Source organism: Lissotriton vulgaris, chromosome 12, assembly GCF_964263255.1.
Source record: "Lissotriton vulgaris chromosome 12, aLisVul1.2, whole genome shotgun sequence".
Taxonomy (NCBI): Eukaryota; Metazoa; Chordata; class Amphibia; order Caudata; family Salamandridae; genus Lissotriton; species Lissotriton vulgaris.
The window spans coordinates 49,392,743-49,415,201 of NC_141700.1; the positions used below are offsets into that span (position 1 = coordinate 49,392,743).

General features: G+C 44.4%; 1 protein-coding gene across 1 annotated transcript in view; it reads right to left on the minus strand.

Annotated features, from left to right (window-relative positions):
* Positions 1-22,459, minus strand: part of COMP (cartilage oligomeric matrix protein) — a 125,924-nt gene that overhangs the window by 83,522 nt on the left and 19,943 nt on the right. Inside the window, exons 3-4 of the mRNA XM_086947033.1 lie at positions 22,017-22,068; positions 875-1,050 (exon numbers count right to left, since the gene is read on the minus strand). Of these exons, the coding sequence (XP_086803159.1) occupies positions 875-1,050; positions 22,017-22,068 (228 nt within the window). The remainder of the gene's footprint in view (positions 1-874; positions 1,051-22,016; positions 22,069-22,459) is intronic.

A 22,459-nucleotide genomic window follows, 5' to 3' on the forward strand; every position in this document is an offset into this window, starting at 1 on the left:
AGCTTTGCAATGCAATTCCTGGTTTGAGTTGGACAGTTTATCCCACTCCAGCACTTTGAGCCAGGATTGCATCAGTACCCAAAACATAGACACTTTTATGGGTGTTACACACCTTGTTGCATGGTGTCACCCCAAGAACGCCTTGACTTTAGGAATTTTACTCCAGTGGACAATCCTCAACAATGATCGAATTTGAGACCAGATCATGTACATTGCCGAAGGCTGGGCAATTTCTGAATTGGTGACCGACAAAGGTGTTCTTTTTGCAAAAAAAATTGTCAGACATTGGTGCAATATTGTCCAGAAATAGTTCAAAATTGCCCACTGCCAGTGAAATTGACTTTACAGGGTCAATGATTTCTGGGCAGAGTTGTCCACTATTTCTGTGAAGCAGAAGAAGAGAATGTTCAACTCTGGGGACAAAAACTGGGGGGATTAGACCCTTTGTCGCGTGCACATTGGTGTAAACGACATCTCACGAGTGAGTGACAGAATAATGACACCAGGGAATGTTTGTTTGTGTTTCTGTTTTCCTCCTTTCCCAAATATGTTAGAATGTGGGCAGTTATTTTTTGGGCAGTTTTTATCTAGCACAAACTTGGTCCAAGGACATCGACGCCCCCACCCCACCCGGGCCCACCGCCCAACTGCTCTTACCTGCATGGGCCGCAGCTGCTTTACCTGAACACCAGATTACATTAAAGAAAGTTAGATTTTTGTGTTTTTTTATTCTTGATTTACTTAACGTTCTGCAGGTGCGATGGGATGAAATACAAGGAAGGCTAATGAAAAGAGGTCATTGTCATTGGTGGGCGAGACATACATCCCCAGTGGGTTAGAAGTAAATTCGATTACCATGTTCTTCGCTCCTCACCTCGTTGATGTCCATGCAGTGAGTTCCATTACCGGTGAAGCCAAGCGGGCATGCGCCGCACAAGAACCCCGTTGTTGTTTCTATGCACGACACCCCGGGGAAACAAGGGTTTGGGATACACCTGTTTTGAAACGCAGCCACGCTGATTCCAGGTCCGATGGCTCCAGGATTTATCCCTGATCGAGATGAGACATGAATACAATTCAGATCCACAGATATGAATGTCAATTTACAGATGAAACACACCATGTGCCCCCTCCATGTACAGTATTGTCATCAATAATGTCAGTTCAGATGTCGCATTGAGGTTATTGATGATGTCATGTCATAGGTGATGTATATGTGAGGTCACGAGCCGTGCATGGGGAGGGTGCAACATATAGTTACTTCAGTTAACTACAACTGGTGAATTTCAGTGTTTTTTTAGTTCAATACCTTAGGTTTTAACAGACATTTTCAGCTAACTATACTGTCACTTTAGGCTTTGTTTTCCAGTTAATTTCTAGGGTTTATTTCAACGTAAATTAGCAGTATAAAGGGGTGCCATTGTAAGTAAGCTAACCCTACTGGCTTTCTCAAATGGTCAAAATAACAAAATATACAAGGAGGCCTATTGGCTTTGTCAATAACTCACCAAAATAAATTTTCAATTGCTATAAGTCAATGGTTTCCCAAGTACACACATCTCAATGCTTAATAATAATTGTCACAAAAACATTTTAAATAAAGATGTTTTTAGATGAAACCACCATAGACATGTCTTTGAGACTTTCTTTAACATTCTTCAGGCCATGAAATGAAGCCATAGAACCTATCACAAGGGATCTCCACATTCAACCTGAAAAGCATACAGCTCCGAGTACTTTAAAAAAGATGGTTAGATTTCCTGTGGTCAGGGATTCAAGGATTGTGGAGACTTACTGTGAGTTTTTTTATGTTGTTAGGGTGGCTGCTGCTCTCTCTGCAGCCCACAACAATATTTAAACAAAGGTTGGTGACACCCCTGCCCTTCCTTGTGGCACCAGAAGGAAAAAAGCATAAACATTAACCGCATGCGCGCTAGCGGTTTTCCCGCTGCGCGCTGAAAATGTTAAAAACTTGCGTTACGTGACAAAGCCAGCTCGTCATGCGCGTAGCGCAGGTAACGCCCATGACGAGTGCTAATGACGAGCTGGCTTTGTCATTAGCACTGAAGGGGTTAAAAACCCTTGCAGGGCATTATAGGTTAGGAGCAGTAAATATGAGATGATCAACCAGTTTCATATTCCTGCCATCTTAATGTGTTTTACTGTTCATTTATGGATGCCCAGGTCTGCCTGGATCACCCAGTAAGCTTATGTCACCTAGGGCCCCAGTGTTCCCACCAGCTCCACAGCCCACATCCATCCTGGCTGCCGATGGGAGCCAGCCTTACATTTTTTTTTGGGGGGGGGGCCTGGTCCCACTCACGTTTGCCCACAATTTTTGTAAGAGGCCCAAGACCTCCGTGGGCTCGCCGACTCCCAAGCCAGAACCTATCATGGGTGCCAGTGAAGCTGACAATACTGTATTTGCGTCTGCCGCGGGAGCCGCCTTTACTGTGTCTGCGGCAGGAACACATTCACGGTTCCCTGCCTGCAATCTTGCGGGCAGATACAGGCCCCCCTCCCAAATATATTTATATATAGGAAAAAAATATATTTGATCAGGACCCAAGGGATAAGACCACAGGGCCAGTAACTGGCCCTGGAAGGGGGGCTCATAAACCCTCCCCTCATAGTATTTTTTCAAACTAAATCAATGCGCCCACCACCAGGGTTATGATCCACCCTGAGGGGATAAAAAAAAAAGAAATTAGCAGCACAAAGCACAAACAACATTCACTTTTGGCCTCAGTAGGGGTCTCTCTAGGACACCCCTAAAAGGCGTATTGGATATGGATCTTCCTTCCTCCCTCTAAAATGGCTGTAAAACTTCATTGCTGATCTAAGGCATCCAATCAGACCTTATCCTTTGATCTGCCCATCCCACTGTGACCCTGTCTCTACATATCTATACATTTTGAATCTTAGTTGAACCTTAACTTTTTTTCTGGCCCCGCTTGATGGATCATCCTGAAACTTTCTAGGAAATAACAGATGTGACTGAACCTTTTTATGGAAGGTGAAGATTCATCAAACGTTTGAGAAATAACAATCCTAGGCAATCTACCTATGTAAACCACAATAAGGTGAAAAAACACAATACAAACAATAATTATGAAATACCCAAGTGTGCAAATGTATCTAAATGTATTAAAGAATTAAAAAAGGCAATTTATACATTTTATTGTAATACAGTACTTAATATGCATTTCCATATAATAAAAACATTAAAAGATATGTAGTGACAAGTGGAACAAAGTTCTGTATCCGACGCGCATTTCGGCGTATAACAAACACCTTCTTCAGGAATTGCCACACAATTCTGATTAAAAAGCAGCAAAGAACCTTATTTTGTATCGTGAAGATAAGCCACTTTGAAGAAAAAGATTCCTAACCAAAAGGAACCGAACTGCAAATACCTCTTTTATAGTATATCGTGACAAACATTGTTGAGATAGTTATTCTGCTGGTAATATGAACAGCCGGAAAAGCGTGATTCCCGTCTATCATCAGATAAAAATATTCAATAATGTTTTATCCTATTTGGACCTGATAAAAACTGTGTTGGATTACAAATTGACTTGCAAAAGTAGATATCGGACGTTACGAGAGATCAAGAGCACGAGACTGGAAGGCGTTTCCTCAGCACGTTATTCATTCGTATTCTGATGCACGATTTCCCTTTTTGCCTGATATGTGCTGGATTAAAGATAAACTTGCAAGAGTAGATATCAAACGTTGCGGGAGATAAAAGGCGCGAGACTCGATGGCGTCTTCTAAGCACGCTATTCTTTCGTGTTCTGATGCACGATTTCCTTTTTAAGGGAGTTAACTCTCCACGAACACCAGCCATTTGGAAGCGCTCGGCTCCATCGGTCTCGGCAGAAGAAGCCATATCAGGCAAAAAAGGAAACAAGCATTTACAATGCAATGGTTTTGCCTTTGTTAAAGTTAGAGCTATTGGCATTGCTCTTGGCATTATTTTTATTTATGTTTTTTTTAACATAAATAAATGGCATTGTCATTTTCAATGCCAATAGCTTAATCTCTCGCAAATGCCACACACAAACACCCGCAGAGAGCCCCCCCACACACAGAGCCCTCCACACACACACCCACACAGAGCCCCCCACACACACAGCCACACAGAGCCCCCCCCACACAGAGCCCCCCCCACACACAGCCCCCCACACACTGCGAGCCCCCCCACACACTGCGAGCCCCCCCACACACACTGCGAGCCCCCCCACACACACTGTGAGCCTCCCCCACACACTGTGAGCCTCCCCCACACACTGCGAGCCTCCCCCACACACTGCGAGCCTCCCCCACACACTGCGAGCCTCCCCCACACACTGCGAGCCCCCCCCCCACACACTGCGAGCCCCCCCACACTGCGAGCCCCCCCCACACACTGCGAGCCCCCCCCACACACTGCGAGCCCCCCCCACACACTACGAGCCCCCCCCACACACTGCGAGCCCCCCCCACACAGGAATGACTGGAGAAGGCCAGGCGGTGCGGCAAGTAAGGATGGTGGGGAGAGGCTTTTCTGCGTGGCCAGAGTCCAGTGGCGGTACATTTCTGTTCATGGGCCATTGAGCACAGCTCCCAGGGATCCAGCGACCGGACAGTCTCCACTGTGTAGGTAGGCAACAAGGCGCAGAGCAGGCACCAGGAAGGGCAGTCGGAAATAGCCAGTGCCCGCTTTGTCTGAGAAGGCCGCCTAGGAGCAAGATAGCAACGCAGCCCACGGCCAGCAGAGCAGGTAGGCCCCAGCAGAGCTGTAGGGGTCTCCCCATAGACTACAGGAGCTGCACCTGCACCTGGGGACGCCCGCCCCTGCTCCCTGAACCACCTCTCCCAGGGCGAGGTGCCCTGCAACAGATGCTAGAAGAAAAGGGGCCCGGTGGTGTAGCAGCGCCGTAGTTCCTGCGTCCCCGCCGGGACACCGGTTGGATCGTCATTTGATTTGAGTAGTGTGTATGGTGAGTGTCCCGGGCCTCAGGCACAGCAGTGGGCAGGGATATATTTCACGGTGCTCACAACTCTCCGCACCTAGACTCTGGTCAGTAGGCTCCTCCGTGGTCTGGCAGGGAGGAAGTTAGGGCCTGTGATGTGCCACGTTCGCCTGGTCCCGCCAGCTCTCCCTATCCAGACACCTTGTGGCAGCAGGCCTTGATTAGGGTCTCTGCGTTGAAGGCTTGGAGATAAGCTAGGCTATAGATCACAAACTCAAAGAAAAAGATTTGGCAGACCTAGCTACCCAAGACCACCAATGCCTCAGGGAAGCATGTTTAAAGTGCTACACAAATGGCACGGGCCACCCCGCAGGTCCCTAATAAACCCTAAAGCGTGTTGGAGGTGTGGATCACCGAAGGGGGACAACAATCAGTTTTGGGGGGGGGGAGATGCCGAACTTGGACCACATACTAGGCTTCTACTACGACCACATTCATACAGACTGTAACCATCAAGGGCACCCTAATAGCACAGAATAACTTTTTTACAACTCTGATCAATATCCATTTATTGCAAACTAAAAATACAGATGGTTTGGTATGGCCTTGGCCAATATCTGTATACTACCACTATGCCGAAACAAACTAGCCCTACGTCTAACACCTTGCTACAGGAGATGTACAATATAGCTGCATACAAACAATAGCCGACTTGAACCACCAACTTGGCAAGTTTAGGGACATATGGAGAGACTTCCTCGCTGAACACAGAAACCTCGTTGAACCCCAATACTCAGGCGCCTCTGAATCGGATTACGCCCCCCTATCTCAGGCTGGGCGACAAGACAGGCAGGACTAAGAAACCCCTCAATGGATACCAAGTTTCTGAGGCACTCTTTGGACAGCTTCCCCTCAGAAGACACAGTAGACCAAGGCCATACTGGGTCCTTTGTGGATAATTGGAGGGGGAGGGGGGTTAAGAAAGGCAATCAGGGAGCTGCTGGAGAAATGTACACTCTTCCAGCAATTTTATCAACATCTATTCCTGCAGTTCCCTATTCTCCTCCCTCCACTCACCCGTACCCATCTCCCTTGCCCCATACAACCCCAGACAGCTGAACATGGAGTCTGACCCCCAATGGGAAGGTGCAGGTTGTACAACTGATCACACCCCTTGAAGGCTTTTATAACTGTTCTGGTTCTTTGCACTTCTGATATATAATGTAGGTAATCATGAGGCTAATGGGGTGTCTAACTGCAAAAGTTGATTCCAGCATGTAAACTGTGGGAAGGCTGCGTTAAGTACAGATTTTAAAGCAGTACTCCTTGAGCGCACTCATGCTCATTTCCACCCAAGAGGATTGATCACCCATGGAAATAGAGGTTGGAACTTGACTAGTTCCTTTAGTCAATACAAATGAATCTAGGAAAAAGCAAAGCACTGAAAACATAGATATTTCAGACATGACCGCTGGATTTTATGGTCTAATTTGTCAAACCACCAACTGGCCAAGTAGCACCATTTCCCTGGAGCAGCGCGTATTATCTTTAGTTATATCAGAGGCTTGTTTTAAGTTGAAAGAATCTCTATAGCGTACCCGAGAAACCAACATCTTTCCACCTCCCTAACTGATGGATTAATATTTTGACGTTTGGGTAACAAGCTGGTGTTAATCTGATGACAGAGCAAGAAGTTCCAGTCTGAAGGGCTTACAGCTAGCATATGTGCCCCCTACCAACATAGACGTGCTTGCCACTAGCAGACCTACTAGTTGGCCACACATCACTATTATATCCTTGCAGGTTGGAGAGCTGGAACAGTACAAGAAAGCTGAAACCCATCAAGATGGCAGCACAAGAAGATAAGCAAATAGCACAATAAAAGCAGAAAGCAGAAGAGACCAACTAACTAAATGTAAACATGTTGAGGGACAACAGACTAGCATTAGCAGATAGCCTTCAAAAACCAGGTTAAAATCACTGTAATACAATCTCACTAGCACATAAAAAAATTCACATCAAATAACGGAATCCATTTAATACAAGACTCAACGTATGGAAAAGAGGAATAGAAAATAGAGTGTGCCATTATAAAGGAGGCAGATGAAGCAATTATTCAGGTAAGCAAAATGATGTGCTGTAAATGCATTCTGTTGCCCTGTCTCATTTAACTTGTCTACGGGAAAAAGCGTTACACTTCAATCCATGAATACCCGAGACGCTTCAAGAGAAAAAGCATTTGCCTAAGAATACTTAGAAAAGCACAAATGAGATTAATTAGGATATCTTTACTGGCAAATCAAACTATAACAAACATGCAACAGAACTATGTATTTGCAAGTAGCACCATTCCACTTCTTTGTGAAAATCGATTTCTGCTTGGCAGCGGTATATAGGTGGGCACTGGAAAAGAAGCACACCAGGTCCTAATTGGTTGGAACTTTGTGTGAGGTGCAGTTAACTAGTTCGCCGTTGGTGTTTGGGTTGTTCGTACTATAATAGAATGTACTCATGATAGAATGCATGTGTGTAAATTAAAGTCTGATGCTTCACCACATAATCACGCCCCCAACAGTTTATCCATTGCTTCCACCACGCACAAATATGTTTTGCTATACAAAAGTCCTATTCGTTTTTTTTGCACCAAGCTGTGCTTTCTTTTGCAGGTAGAAAAGGAGAGCGAGGCACCAACTCACTCATTGGGCTAAGAGATGCATTGTTTCAACAATCAGATGTGCACTTATGAAAAACGTTTCGCTGTTTCTTTGTCTCTGAGGCACTGTTCCATGGCAGCGAGATAATAGGACGTGCAGCAACTAGTAACATTAATGGAAATTAAGTACAAATCTAATCACAAATTATGTCATTACACTATGCGAGTGAAATATTTGACAGGCGTGACAGAGCCATTACTTGCTTACGATAACCACAGGCTAAGTAAATTGTTTATACTTACATTAAGCATATTTTAGTTTATCCCAGAGGCGAGGAGCAGGGGAGCAAAGGCCAGCAGAGGAGCCGAGGCAAGGAGCTGAGGAGCTGAGGAGAGGTGGGGAGAGGAGGACACCATCTCACTCACCTTCGCTTTTAGTGAGAAGCGACTCAGCATCCAGCCTTTAGCCTCCAGACTCCAGACTCCTGCTGCCTGCCTGCGTGTATTCGGCGGCGGGGGAAGCTCCGTGCTCCGTGTTCCTGCAGCCTGCAGTCTGCAGCGGGAGAGGACACGGACGGCGGTCGGTAGCCCTTGTTTTCTTCAATACTTGCTGTGCAGGGTCAGAGCATCGAACGAGCGAGGAGCAAGGAGCGAGGAGGCGGAGGCGAGGAGCAGGGGAGCAAAGGCCAGCAGAGGAGCAGAGGAGCAGAGGAGCCGAGGCATCCAGCCTTTAGCCTCCAGACTCCTGCTGCCTGCCTGCGTGTATTCGGCGGCGGGGGAAGCTCCGTGCTCCGTGTTCCTGCAGCCTGCAGTCTGCAACGGGAGAGGACACGGGGGGGCGGGAGGGGACACGGGGGGGGGCGGGAGGGGACACGGACGGCAAAGCACTCACGCAAGCAGGAAAGGGTGCCGGCTCAATGCCGGGACAGATTCGGGGGCGTTCCCGGCGTCGCGTGACGTCGGCAAAAGCCAAAGAATCTCGGGAACGCCCCCGTGTCTGGTCCGGCATTGACGGACAGGCCCCTCGTCCAATGGCAAGGCTCCATTTACGGAGCCAGCCAACGAATGAGGAGGGCCGAGCCAAGCCACACTACAGTTCTCATCAGGTTTTCGCCTGCGCCGAAAAAGATGCGCAGAGCGCATCTCTTTGGCGAGGCAAAACCTAAAAAGGGACGCCACTGTTGGTTGCGCGGGACGCCACTGTTTGTTGCGCGGCACGCCACTGTTTGTTGCGCGGCACGCCACTGTTTGTTGCGCGGCACGCCACTGTTGGTTGCGCGGCACGCCACTGTTAGTTGCGCGGCACACCACTGTTGGTTGTGACACCACTGTTTGTTGTGCGGGACGCGGTGTTGGTTGTGGAGGAGGGCCTCTGGCTCTCAGTAGAAGAAGTGTTCTGGGAGGTGAGTCTGAGGGAAGCTTGTGAGGGGGTGTCATTTGCTTGTGCTTCAAGTGTAGAAAATGGGGGATACAAAAAAAAAAGAAATAGAAGAACCCTGTCTTGGGAAATCAAGGCTTTCCAACTACAAAAGGTTTCAGGAGGAAATACAATTATCTCATGGACATAAAATATATGATTCACTCCTAATATGCCCGACACAGTAGGAACACTTCTTAATAAGTATTTCTGTCTAGCAAAGTATTTGCGCTATTTTAAGGTTTGAGATGCTAGTCTTTTAAATGCATGAGGAATCCAAAAAGATTACATCTAATGCTGTTGGCAAGGAGTTTAAAAAGTGCATTTCTCTTCTGTGGTTATTTCTGGAGAAAATTGCAAAATTAATTCATCATATTGTCCCTATTTAAAATGTGTTTCCATGATCTAATTTTGCAGCTCAGCTTTTTTTGGGGGGATAAATTATTTTCATGTCTGTGCATCTTGGCCTGAATCATCTGTCCTCTTTCCACCCAAGGACATTCCTCCCACGGATTCAGAACAGCCGGCTCATTGTTTATTCATGAGCCAGGTTGGGCGGCTTTCACGCGCTCTGCGAAACCCTCCATGCCGACGATGGGATGCCCTGAAGCAGCACACGAGGCACTGATGATGTGGGAACGTCTTAGGTCAGTGGTGACAGGGGCATGCCTATTGACCGTGCAGCGGGTGCAGTGGCACCGGTGCATATAGTAAAGTACTATGGCTTGTAAATCGTTTCAAGTGAGCAGCGTTTTCTAAGCAGACTTGGAGGTGTTTAGGGTGGGTGAACTGTCATTAGTGGTGACATGCAGGGGCAAATTCAGAAAAAACTCTTATATATGAATAAATATATATGTAGGTATGTATTACCTACTGGCGGTCGCCAGTAGGTAGTTATAGTTAGGATTGTTTTCTATAGGAAATCCGCAACATTCTATTGGGAATAACTTTGGCACCGGTTGAGGAATCTGCCTGTAATTTTCCTTAAATTTGCCTCGCTGCGCTCCGCTCCTTCCCTGAAAGTTTGGGGGGGATTCGTCAAGCGGGGGCCGAGATAAAAAGGGGGGTCCCAAAACGTGTTTTCCCCATGTTAATTTTCATAGGGCGGTTGGACTCACTTTTAGCCCGAACGGCTGAATGGATTTCCACCACACTTGGCAAAATTGTAGGGACTGGTAGCCCGATGTGCCTTTGCTATGTCTCAAGATATGTGCTCCAGTGGATTTTGAGTAATTTAGGTTAAAAAAAATATCTATATCTGGGCGGAGCCTAACAACACATCTGATCTGATTGGCTGTCAGCACTTCAACCAAGAAGTGTTGGCAGCCATATTGGGACCAATATACATGATAGCACCTCATTAAAAAGCATTGTAGTTAATAGAGGGTTTTAGGACTTTAGTTACATTATAAATCATTTGTTGATGGTACCATACTCATTTTAGGAATTGTGGTGTGTTCTAAGGTGATTTTACCATGTGAAAAAGCCTTTTGCTGTGATATCATGAATCATGTTTGAAAGAAAACTAATATCTCATGATTTTCCCACAGTGGTTTGGAAGGGGATCTATAAGCTAAACTGAAAGCATATTTTCTGTAAATTCACATTATCTTTCTCAGTCATGTGAGAATGAAGTCTGACATTCTCAGTAAAACATGTACATCCAACAAGGACAGAGACTGTCAGTTGATTCCTTTGTGTTCTACTGCAGCCTCCTAGAGTGTTCTAAAGAACAACTAGAGCGCTAACAGTCCTACTTATTACAAAGGTATGGCACACCTGAAGCCATCGTGATGGGAATGAAGTGGTAAGTCTGAAAACATTTAATTTAAAAAGGAACAAAATGAGGGGGTTCATTTTGCCATAGAAAGTATGATTAGTGCTTCAGAAAGAAAAATTAAGGATCATTTTGAGTGACTTCTCAAATCCTCTTCTATTTCATTAAAAGATTCTGACATGCAGACTGAAACATGCACTTTGAATACCAGCAGCAGACTTCCCTGGTGAGCAGTAGCTTTACTACAGTGATCTAATGAGCAACTAGAGTGCTAACATTCAGAATCTATGGCAAATGTGTGACACATCTGAATGCCTTCTTGATGGAACCAAAGTAAACAAGCATTGAAAATGCAATAGATCTCGCCCTCGTTTAAGTTAAAGCCATTCTGTTTGTAATAAGGTGGCTTTTTAGCTTTGCTTTTATTAGTGTTTTTTAAACTTTCATGTAAATAACATGCATCTGTATGCATATATGTATATGTATGCATGCATTTATATTTGTATTTATATAGATATACAGATTATATATGTTTATATATGTATGTATATATATATATACATACATACATACACATACATATATATAAATGCATATATATATATGTGTATATGTGTGCGTGTAGAGAGAGGTAGAGAGGTAGAGGTAGAGAGGTAGAGGTAGAGAGGTAGAGGTAGAGAGGTAGCGGTAGAGACTAGTAGAGAGAGAAGTAGAGAGAGGTAGAGATTAGAGAGTGAGTAATAGAGAGTAGAGTAAGTAGTAGAGAGTAGTAGAGAGCAGTAGAGAGAGTAGCAGAGAGTGAGTAGTAGAGAGTAGTAGAGTGGGTAGTAGAGAGTAGTAGAGAGTGAGTAGTAGAGAGTAGTAGAGAGTAAGTAGTAGAGTGAGTAGTAGAGAGCAGTAGAGAGTGAGTAGTAGAGAGTAGTAGAGAGTGAGTAGTAGAGAGTGAGTAGCAGAGAGAGAGAATAGTAGAGAGTAGTAGAGAGTGAGTAGTAGAGACTAGTAGAGAGAGAGTAGTAGAGAGAGTAGTAGAGAGTGAGTAGTAGAGTGAGTAGTAGAGAGTGAGTAGTAATGAGAGAGTAGTAGAGAGTGAGTAGCAGAAAGTAGTAGAGAGTGAGAAGTAGAGAGTGAGTAGTAGAGAGTAGTAGAGAGTGAGTAGTAAAGAGTGAGTAGTAGAGAGAGAGTAGTAGAGAGTGAGCAGTAGAGAATAGTAGATAGTGAGAAGTAGGGAGTGAGTAGTAGAGAGAGAGTAGTAGAGTAGTAGAGAATGAGTAGTAGAGAGTGAGTATTTGAGAGTAGTGGAGTAGGAGAGAGTAAATAGTAGAGAGTAGTGGAGAATATTCCAAAGTTTGGCACAGCACCACTTGCACAATAAGTCCAATCAAATCATATCACTTAGAGTCCTTATTGAAGCGCTGAATCTTGGAGTATATTCAAATGCTTTTATTTTCCCTAAGTTTATGTACCACAGCCAGCCGAAACGTTTAGTTCTGTACAACAGAACTTCTTCAGGGCGTTCTTATTTCCTTCAAGTTATGTCGGTATCCTGTTGTCCTGTTGTCATATAACTAGATATTTCTTCCAAATGTTAGATGAGAAGTAAGTACATTCCTATTCAAAGTGACTAGGTATCAATTTTACCCACACAATTCGGGCAGACTTGAGTAATTTATAGCATCCTCAAAGTCAGTCTTTCAAAAATTCCAAAGTATAGGACATGATAATCCAAATCCAAATGTTTCTCAAGAAAAGTCATTTTCAATTGTTCGGAATATCTGTGTTTGGGCAGATATGACCCAGTATGCAAGGGGAATTAGTCCCCCCTCTGCAAACGCGCCAGTAGCCTGCGTTGCAGAGAGGTGTAAAAAGGGGCATAGCCTCATTACACCTCTGTGCAATGCAGCCCCCTGGCTCATACTGGAGGTTCCAGGTGGGCTAGTTGGCCCCCAGGGACCCCTAGTATGCAAGGGGAATTAGTTCCCCCTCTTCGAACATGTACGGGGGCTGCGTTGCAGAGAGGTGTAAAAAAGGGTGTGGCCTCATTACACCTCTCTGCAATGCAGCCCCCTGGCGCATACTGAAAGCTCCTGGTGGGCTAGTTGGCCCCCAGTGACCCCCAGTATGCAAGGGAAATTAGTTCCCCCTCTGCAAACGTGGCAGGGGGCTGCGTTGCAGAGAGGTGTAACAAGGGCCATAGCCTCATTACACCTCTGCAATGCAGCCCCCTGGCGCATACTGGAGGTTCCAAGTGGGCTAGTTGGCCCCCAGCGGCCCCCAGTATGCAAGGGGAATTAGTTCCCCCTCTTCAAACATGCACGGGGCTGCGTTGCAGAGAGGTGTAAAAAGGGGCGTGGCTTCATTACACCTCTCTGCAATGCAGTCCCCTGGCGCATACTGGAGATTCCTGGTGGGCTTTCAGGTCTTATATAGTTAGGAATTACCATTAAAAAAACCTTTGAAATTCACTGAAAAAAACATAGGTTTCAGGCCTTATATAGTTAGGAATTAGCATTTAAAAAACCTATGAAATTCACTAAAAAAACCATAGGTTTCACACCAGTTATAGTTAAAAATTAGCATTTAAAAAACCAATTCAGTAATACCACCATCTATATACACATCCACTCATTCACCAACAGTTCTATATAGTCACTCATACATATATTCACTCATCATATGTAGTGAAACACCTATACATCCTGTTACACACCGACAGTCATCCAAAAGTTACTCACACACATAATCACACATGCAAATAAACTATTGAACATCCATTTATTTGCATATACAGCTATACACACACTATCACCTTACTTCTAAGGAAACTTACACATACTTACTCTCTTAAACAATCACTTATAGAAACACATACTTATTTAAACAAGAACTCTTTCAATCTCTCACTCTCACATATACTCACTTATATACATCAATACTCACATATACTAGATTAAAACATATGTAGTTACTGATAAAGACACTAGTGAGACAGTCATTCACTCACTAACACACACATATACACACTCATCCACCCATACAGTCCTGCACATATGCTGTCTTCAAAACACATACAAACAGTGAGTCAGTCATTGATGCATCTATGTGCTAAGTAACACCCCCACCAAACCATACAGACACTCATACTGATACTAAATAAAATCTAATAACCCATATACACACACATGTAGCTACTCACCAACCAATGCAGCCACGTATACACAAAGTGAAACACTGCAACAAACATTTAAATATTTAAACAATACTCGCTAATATATGTATTCACTAAGATACACTTAATAAGCCAGTTAACCAATCAATTTTTTTTTTAAACATCCATTAAGACACTTATTTAAACATTTATTCTTCCATCGACCTTTACATATACATATATAAAACATATTTATTTTTCAGAAAGACACACATTCACTGGATGGTGTCATCAGTGATGTCATGAGTGATGTCACTGACCATGTCATGAGTGATGTAATATGTGACGTCATCAGCAGTGCATTGCAGGCGCGCAAGTTATAGTGAGTCCAACTAACTACAACGTGGGAATTTTAATGGTTTTATGTCAGTAACATTTCCAGCTAACTATAACTGGTGTCAAACCTATGGTTTTTTCAGTGAATATATATATATATATATATATATATATATATATATCTATCTATCTATCTATCTATCTATCTATCTATCTATCTATCTATCTATCTATCTATCTATCTATCTATCTATATATATATATATATATATATATATATATATATATATATATATAGATATTGCCACCTCTTCCCCTCAGCATGCAGAGGGATTGAACACACTCGAGACTCCAGGTGAGTGTACAGTTCCTTTAATTCAGGCGTTTTGCATGACGCGTTTCGTTTTGTGAAAAACTTCCTCAGATGCCGCCCAGGAAAAATGCAAGTGCTTGTGCCGCCCTCTTAACAACAGGATGCCTCCCTCCGATTGGTTAGGCATCCCAGGTGCGTGAGCATGGGGAGAGGCGCAAAACCCAGGACTGGATTCACGCAGAGCAGACACACAGCGTCAGTACTAACCCCAGTGGGCGGTGTCTGCTCCCTTCTCCCAAATGCACACCAAGTTCTCACACAGTGGCGGTATTACACTTCTCCTTAGTCTCTCACCCGGCCGCTTTTCTTCCTGATGAGGGCTCGTGCTAGTCGCCTTAGTAGGCAACATAGTCCTTCACGGCTTCGTGGTCCACCAATGGTGGCGAGCTGATCCCAGGGGTGCGGCGTGTCCAGGCGCTACCACAGAACATGTAGTTTGAACTTTTTTGCCACCAGTTGCGCCGGACTCCAAAGTGGTTGGTGTTCTTTGGGACGCTCGTGGCTGCATCCCCAAACATTGCCACCTCTTCCCCTCAGCATGCAGAGGGATTGAACACACTCGAGATATATATATATATATATATATATATATATATATATATATATATATATATATATATATATATATATATATATATATATATATATAATTTAATATCGGTCTGGCACCCTCACATCTACAATGAGAGCATTAGAGGGAACTCTATTGGCATCTTGAGCCCAAAGCTCTGGAACCAGCTGCCTAGTTACCCTACAAAACAAAGAGCAATCCCTCTGCAAGACTCTTAAGACGCTTCTCTTTTGTTAACCTCTTTCTACACGTTGCCTCTACTTCTCCCATATCTCTCGCCCTTTTTACCACAGTCTTAGTTCTATTTAGCGCCTGGAAACGAATTTTTGGGTAATGTTGCACTTTACCAAATAAATAAAAAAATATAATAGAGCTAGTCAAACTGAAATAAACACAACCTGCAGTGCGTAATGAACTCAACTGGGTTACAACAGACATGTTTTTATTTGAACTGTACTTCATGCTAAACAATATCTTATATAATCAGTGTGTGTTTGAATACAACATGTGAGTGTTGCGCGTTCAAACCGATGTCCCATTGCACATGGCAGAGGGAAGCAATAAACAAATGTACTCCTTAAAGCATGAACAAGAAGCTTCTCACAGGACAACACATCATCTGAAACTATACATGGGCAAAGTTGATCACATGAATACTGGGCAAAGGGGTTTTTAGAAAATTAGGACTAGAGGGGCGCGCTGCCTGGGTTGAGACGTTACAAAGTGTGTGAGGAGCAAGAGTGTCGTTGTGTAGTGCGTAAAGAGCAGACGGCAAAACACCCTTAACCGTCCAAACAAGTCAAGAGACAAGGCAAATTAACAAAAATCAGCTCTCGCAACTACATGTGTGTTCATCAAAACAAGGTACAATGACCAAAAGTTAAAAAGAAGCGCAGAAGCAGGTTCTTTGGTGTAAGTCTTCTTGTCACAGCAAGATGTTTAATTTTCTCCAGACTTGAGAATTATATAGTCGCCGACACGTGTTTCGTCGTGTGCGGTTGAGTCACACGACTCTTCAGGGCTTCCACTCCAATTCCAATGTGTGGTTGGAGTAAGTCTGGGTCTTTAAAAGCTCAGTTACAAGCAATGGGTATTCAGTATGTATACGAAACAGTCGATGCTGTTTGACAAAGTAATCAGTTGCAGTGTATGGATAGAATTATCGTATCCCACTGGTACTCGTACACGAGAGACGACCGCCGGGAACTAACAGAGGAGGGATTGCCTACAGCGGCACACCACCGCAGAGGTCACGTACTCGTTTCCTCAATTTGGCGCTATAAAGAATCCCCTCCCGGCTCCACTGCCTTACAGATTAGCGAGACACAGCGCTATACTTTCAAATGGAAATTACCAGTGGGATACGATAATTCTATCCATACACTGCAACTGATTACTTTGTCAAACAGCATCGACTGTTTCGTATACATACTGAATACCCATTGCTTGTAACTGAGCTTTTAAAGACCCAGACTTACTCCAACCACACATTGGAATTGGAGTGGAAGCCCTGAAGAGTCGTGTGACTCAACCGCACACGACGAAACACGTGTCGGCGACTATATTATTCTCAAGTCTGGAGAAAATTAGACATCTTGCTGTGACAAGAAGACTTACACCAAAGAACCTGCTTCTGCGCTTCTTTTTAACTTTTGGTCATTGTACCTTGTTTTGATGAACACACATGTAGTTGCGAGAGCTGATTTTTGTAAAGTTGATCACATGCACGCCTCACAGCTCAGATATGCCATCTAGTTTGCTGTCACCAACAGTACTTGCAAAGAAGATGCACATCAAAACATACATTATGCACATTACAGAGAACACTTTATGTGCACCCAAAACAACACAGATATGCCATTGGCGGAACGAAACTTGAGGGGGCCCCCCCTGCAAAGTACACGCAGGGGCCCCCCCTTACGCTCCGAGCCAGTCAGGAGCTCTCAGGTCAGGGACCCGCTGTCCCGCAGGGGCTATTGTTACGCCACAGTTACCAATACAGCTGTTATAAGTAACCCTGGGCGGTGGAGTTAATAGTTGGGCTTAGTCTGCTGGCAGTCTATTATAGGTGGTCGTCTATCCTCTAAAAGTGACCCTGCCGTCAGTATGCCGGGGAGGTTGGTCCTAGTTTAGGTGGGTTTCCTGATGCAGACGCTTGTCAGGATATACAACATCGGGCCCACTCATCGTTCAGTTTTGCCAAAAGTGCATCCTCTGCTCCTTCTCTCTCACACCTCCTTCCCCCCTCTTGCTTTCTATGTCTTCCTTTCCATTATTTCTGACCATCCTATCTTTTCGCCATTCGTTTCTCAGCTTTTTTCTTTCTATGCATTGGTCACTTTTATCTCCTACTTTTTCTCTTCAATCCCATCAATATCTTTCAAGTATGCTTTTCCTATCTCCTGTGCAGTATTTCTCTTCCTTTCTCTGCTCTTCTTTTATGCTATCTCCTTTGTATTTCCTTCATCCATTTTCTCACTTTTTGCAGTCCCTACTTCATTTTTCTCTCTTTCTCTTTCATACCCCACCATTTCTTCCTTTAAAATGTTTATACAGTTGGCCATGTCCTTATAACACCTCTTAACTTCTTTCCTACATACTTTCTCGCTGTGTCCCCCGATTCGCGCTTCCATTGCTTTCTCATCTATCACTATGCCTAATGGTTGGCTATTTATGCACTACCATCAGTACTTACCACATAAAGACATACCACATAATTCTCTATACAGAAAACTATGCGAAAACCTAAGAAGGCACAAGTACAAAATTAAGCTGACTGTAACCTCCTTCCAAACATTAACTGGCAACAAGGCACAACACAAATAAAAATACAACAGAACACTTGCCATGCATCCACCACAGCGTGGACAAGACCAGTAGATGGCCAACAGCCTAAACATTATCAGAATGGCTTTCTAACTCCTGCAAAACAAAAGTTGGAAAGATGTTTGTCACTCATATTGTCACAAGACTATGCAAATGGCAAAATGTGTGCCATACATATGTCCAAAAGATAACATCGCTATGCCTTCATTGTATTTTATTGTATTGCTGGTCATTAATGCTTTTACCACCCAGTGGCATCCTCAGACCGTACATGGCAGGTTTGTTAAGTCCAAACACATAAAATAACAGAGTAACACCTCAGTTATGGGATTGAACAATTTGTGTCATCAGTTTATACTGGCATGTTGACGTAGTTATAGTAAATGGCAACTGGTGCCTTCCTAAGTGTGCCATCAGCATAACCACCACTTTTTTATTTTCTTTTTTTCCCCCCCTCAAATTTGGTACCTCAATTAACTGAGCTTCATGGGCAACCATTAAGGTCATTTGTATGAACTGGTCACCATTGCATATGACTCATTGATTCTGTAAAGAACAGAAGTTATGGTGTTAAAAAAGATGACGCGAGTCGGAAGTCAATGGTGACTCTATTTTGGCAAAATGAAACCGTGGAAGCGATGGAGTGTTTGTGAGTGGTCCAGATTGTTGGCACTGGGGCTAAAAGCGAAGTGCTGGTAGCCCAAATCCACACATGAACTGCAGTGCGGCAAAGGGGGACGCTAGACTTGGTCACACAGAGGCCAGTTCCACCTCTGTTGTGTTGCGCCGATGCCTCTCTGTTGGTGAGAAGCACAAAGTGATAGGGGCAAAGCTGAAAGGGTACGCCTCACCCTTTTCTGAATGTCTGACTGTCTATTTGACACTGGCTCACATATATAGAGTTAAAAGAACCTTAACGCCACTGTCCAACCTAACTTTACTAGTTCTGAGGATTGATTGACAGGTTGCATCAGGATGACAGCAGAGATATCTGATTGGCTGGCGTAGAGTTATGAACGTTCTAATGATGAATGTTGATTCAGTATTTGCATTTCCAGGATGAAACTTTGTTTCCTCTGCCACCCCCACCCTTAAGCCCTGCATGACGCGACAGCCTTGTAAATGTATCGCCATTCACTTTGTGGACTCATTTGTGTACACGTGAGCTCATAAGTCATTCAAAAAAATCGAAGCAAATTTAATTCAGCGCTTCGACATTTCTGCTAAAAATCTGATGTTTAGACTTCGCGCCCTGAGAAGGGGCATCAAAGCCCCCACTTTGTCCTGACGTATGGCTGAAGACCTCCATGCTGTATTGATGGTGGACATCCTCCAGCACATTGAAGCCTTAGCCCTAGTATATCTTGGCACTAGCCCCAACCACTGTATGTTTGTGTTTCCTGCCTTCCACTTTCTGCTCCCTCCAGACTTACCTGTCTCCAGCCCTGGACCCTGCTCTCTGAATAAATGCTTTCTTACGATGGTGCTGCATAAACTGCTCCCTAAAAAGTGTTTGTTGACCGTCTCGGTCTGCAAAACAAAGACCAAAGGCGCGAGAAGTCTTCGCCCAGAGGTTGGGTTCTTGCACGGATACATTTAGTCATTTTGGGAATTCACAAATGTTTTCCAGGTTTGCGTGGAAGCACGTGACAGTTGTAGGTTTCCAGGCTAAGCCCTAGAAAACTTTGGAGAATGTTCATTTTGTGTGTGAAAATATGTACATCTATATTTTCATTTGAGGGTAAGTGCGAATGCTGTCTCTGGCAAAAAGACATTTTACGAAGGCGTAACCCTACTCCTAGACACCCCGCTTATCTTAGGGGGGCACTTTTGCCTTTTTGAACCATGGAAAGGACTTTACTCCAGTCCTTGAGAGAAGAAAATGTCTGACCCTTTTGAGGTGGGAAAAAGGTCTAAGACAAATGTGTTATTGACCAAACATTTGTACGTTTGTGAGGAGTGTCACTACTCACATGAAATACCTGCCCTAAAACGCAAACCCACTCTCCTCCCACTCCTCTCCCATTGAGTAGATTTACTCACATGAAATCCTTGAGTGATTAAATCTTTTTACAAGAGTGGAATCTACTTTTCTCAATTAGAAACTTGGATTCACTCTAATAAATACATGCTCAAGCAAACAGCTTTGAGAATTGGGCCCTACACTTAGAACTGTTATTGTAGACATGTGCCCATATCTAGGGTCTAACGCTGATTCCCAGGCTCAGTGCTTAATTTGTAAAAAAAAAAAAAAAAGTGGCTCATAATTTTGCTGCTGCCGTTGATTACTGAGGAACACCGAGACAATCTAGTCTTGATTCCACTCATGCGCCTTTCTCCCATCACAGTACACTCAGGGCCTGATTATGATGTCAGTGGGACCGCCACCGACAGACCGTCACTGGCAGTCACACCGGCATCGAGCCCGTATGTCCGACCGTTGCATTAGGGTGCAAGCCGTTGGAGCTTGGCTGTTGGGGGGAAAGACCGCCGCCTCTGACAGGATCAAGGATCCCGTCTTGCCAGCGGTCGGACTCCTATCCCTACAATGAGGGCGGTGCCTGTGCAGGCACTGCCGTAGCGATTACGATTCCTTTTCCGACAGGCTGTATATGGTGGTCCTACCACCATGTACAGGCTGTCGGGAAAGAAATTTGAGGGCCCGAAGCAGGGTGCCTGTCCCCCGGCGGGCCACTGTACAGTGGTCCAAGGGGTACCTGGGATACCCCCACTCACATCCACATGGTGCCTGGCTCACGGTGCAAGGCTGTGCACAAAGTGACTTTTATAACACCGGCTTGTGTGGGGGCCCATTTTTCTGGGCCGCAGCACAAGCTGCTGTTGTAAAAGGCATTGCAGAACCGCCTGCACGGAAATCCTATTGTAATCGAAAATGAGACCAAGTTTGCAATGGAGCCGGAATTTAAATGGACACTCAAAATCAAAGCTTGAGATTAATACATTTTCTTCGGAATGTCGTCCAACATTTTGGTCACCAGAGCAGCCAGGGGGAATATAGACACAGTTTCAGCTAACATAGGCATTAAAAATTGATCAGTGCTTCATAAAATGAATTTGATATCACTGGCTTTATAGTAGCATCATATCCTGAGGGTTGCTGTGTGATACTCGGATATCACAGAAGCGCAGGTCCAAGCGCAGATGGAGGGGGGATTCTCTTGCGAAGATCACACGACTCCCCAAGTTTTGGAGACGGTGGATATGTGAGGGCTTGGGAGTGAGTCCATTTATCATCAAGATCAAGAACTACATGAATGAAGCTCTCCGGTGCCAAGGGCCAAACACTGGTTTTCTCCACTACACATAATATCACCATGAGATCCACTGTCCCTCTCGGGGACAAAGGGTGGCGGGCATACTTTTAAAAGATTGGGGTGGCACCTAGCAACAGTTCTTCTCAAGCAATAGGAGAAAAAGGTGGGGGGCCAAGGGAGGGATCACTTAACACAGAATCAATCAGAGACAAGAGAGAGACAGGAGGGAAGGTCAGAGAGGCCTTATCCTATATAAAGAAAGGGATCTTGGCCTTGTTTGGGGATCTGGAGAGGCGGCAGGATGAGAATGCACTGAGCCGTTCTCCATTGCAGAGTGAACAGGAAGTGACATCCAATCGTGAAGGGTTCGATCCCAAGCCATTGACCTCATCAACAGACGATCCAAGAGGTCTCAGACAGTGAGCCTAGGGCTCAACCTTAGAACTCACAGGACCTACCTCCCCGGATAGAAGACAACTATGTACAAATGCAGGACCGTGGAGTCGGCCGTCTCAATGGAAACAGTGACCTGTGTTAAGGAATGCCAGAGCCTACTTCGAGTGATTGTCATCCCAACAAAGACCCTCCCAAACACTGTAAAGACCACAGACATGTTATCAGGTAGAACATAAGACACAACATTAAACACATAATATCCAATGGCTTTTCAAATGTATGAACATACCGCAGGCATCGCATTCCATGACTGCATTTTTCAGGAAGATGATCTCCTTAAGCTGTTAGAAAAAGGAGAATTTATCAACTCTTGATAAAGGAGTAAAAATAGTCAGGTAAGAAGAAAAAAGAATTAATGTTATCCGTGTAATTGATTAGCAATTTATAATCTTAATCTTCAAACAGTTTGGTTTCGCTTGTAACATGTTTTTAGGTAAGAATGCTCAAATCTTGGGCTATGAATAGATGAAATAATAAATATTATTGCAGACCAGTGTGCTAATATTTTAGAACTTTGAAGTCTGAGATTGTCCAGTGACCCAGACTCAACCGCTGTGCTAGCATCTGGAAGAACTGGCTACTCCCAGTCCTACAATTTGCTAAACCAACACCACTTCCTGCACCAGGAGAAAGCACAGGAAGTGATGAAGTTGCAAAGAGCCTTTAAGTGCC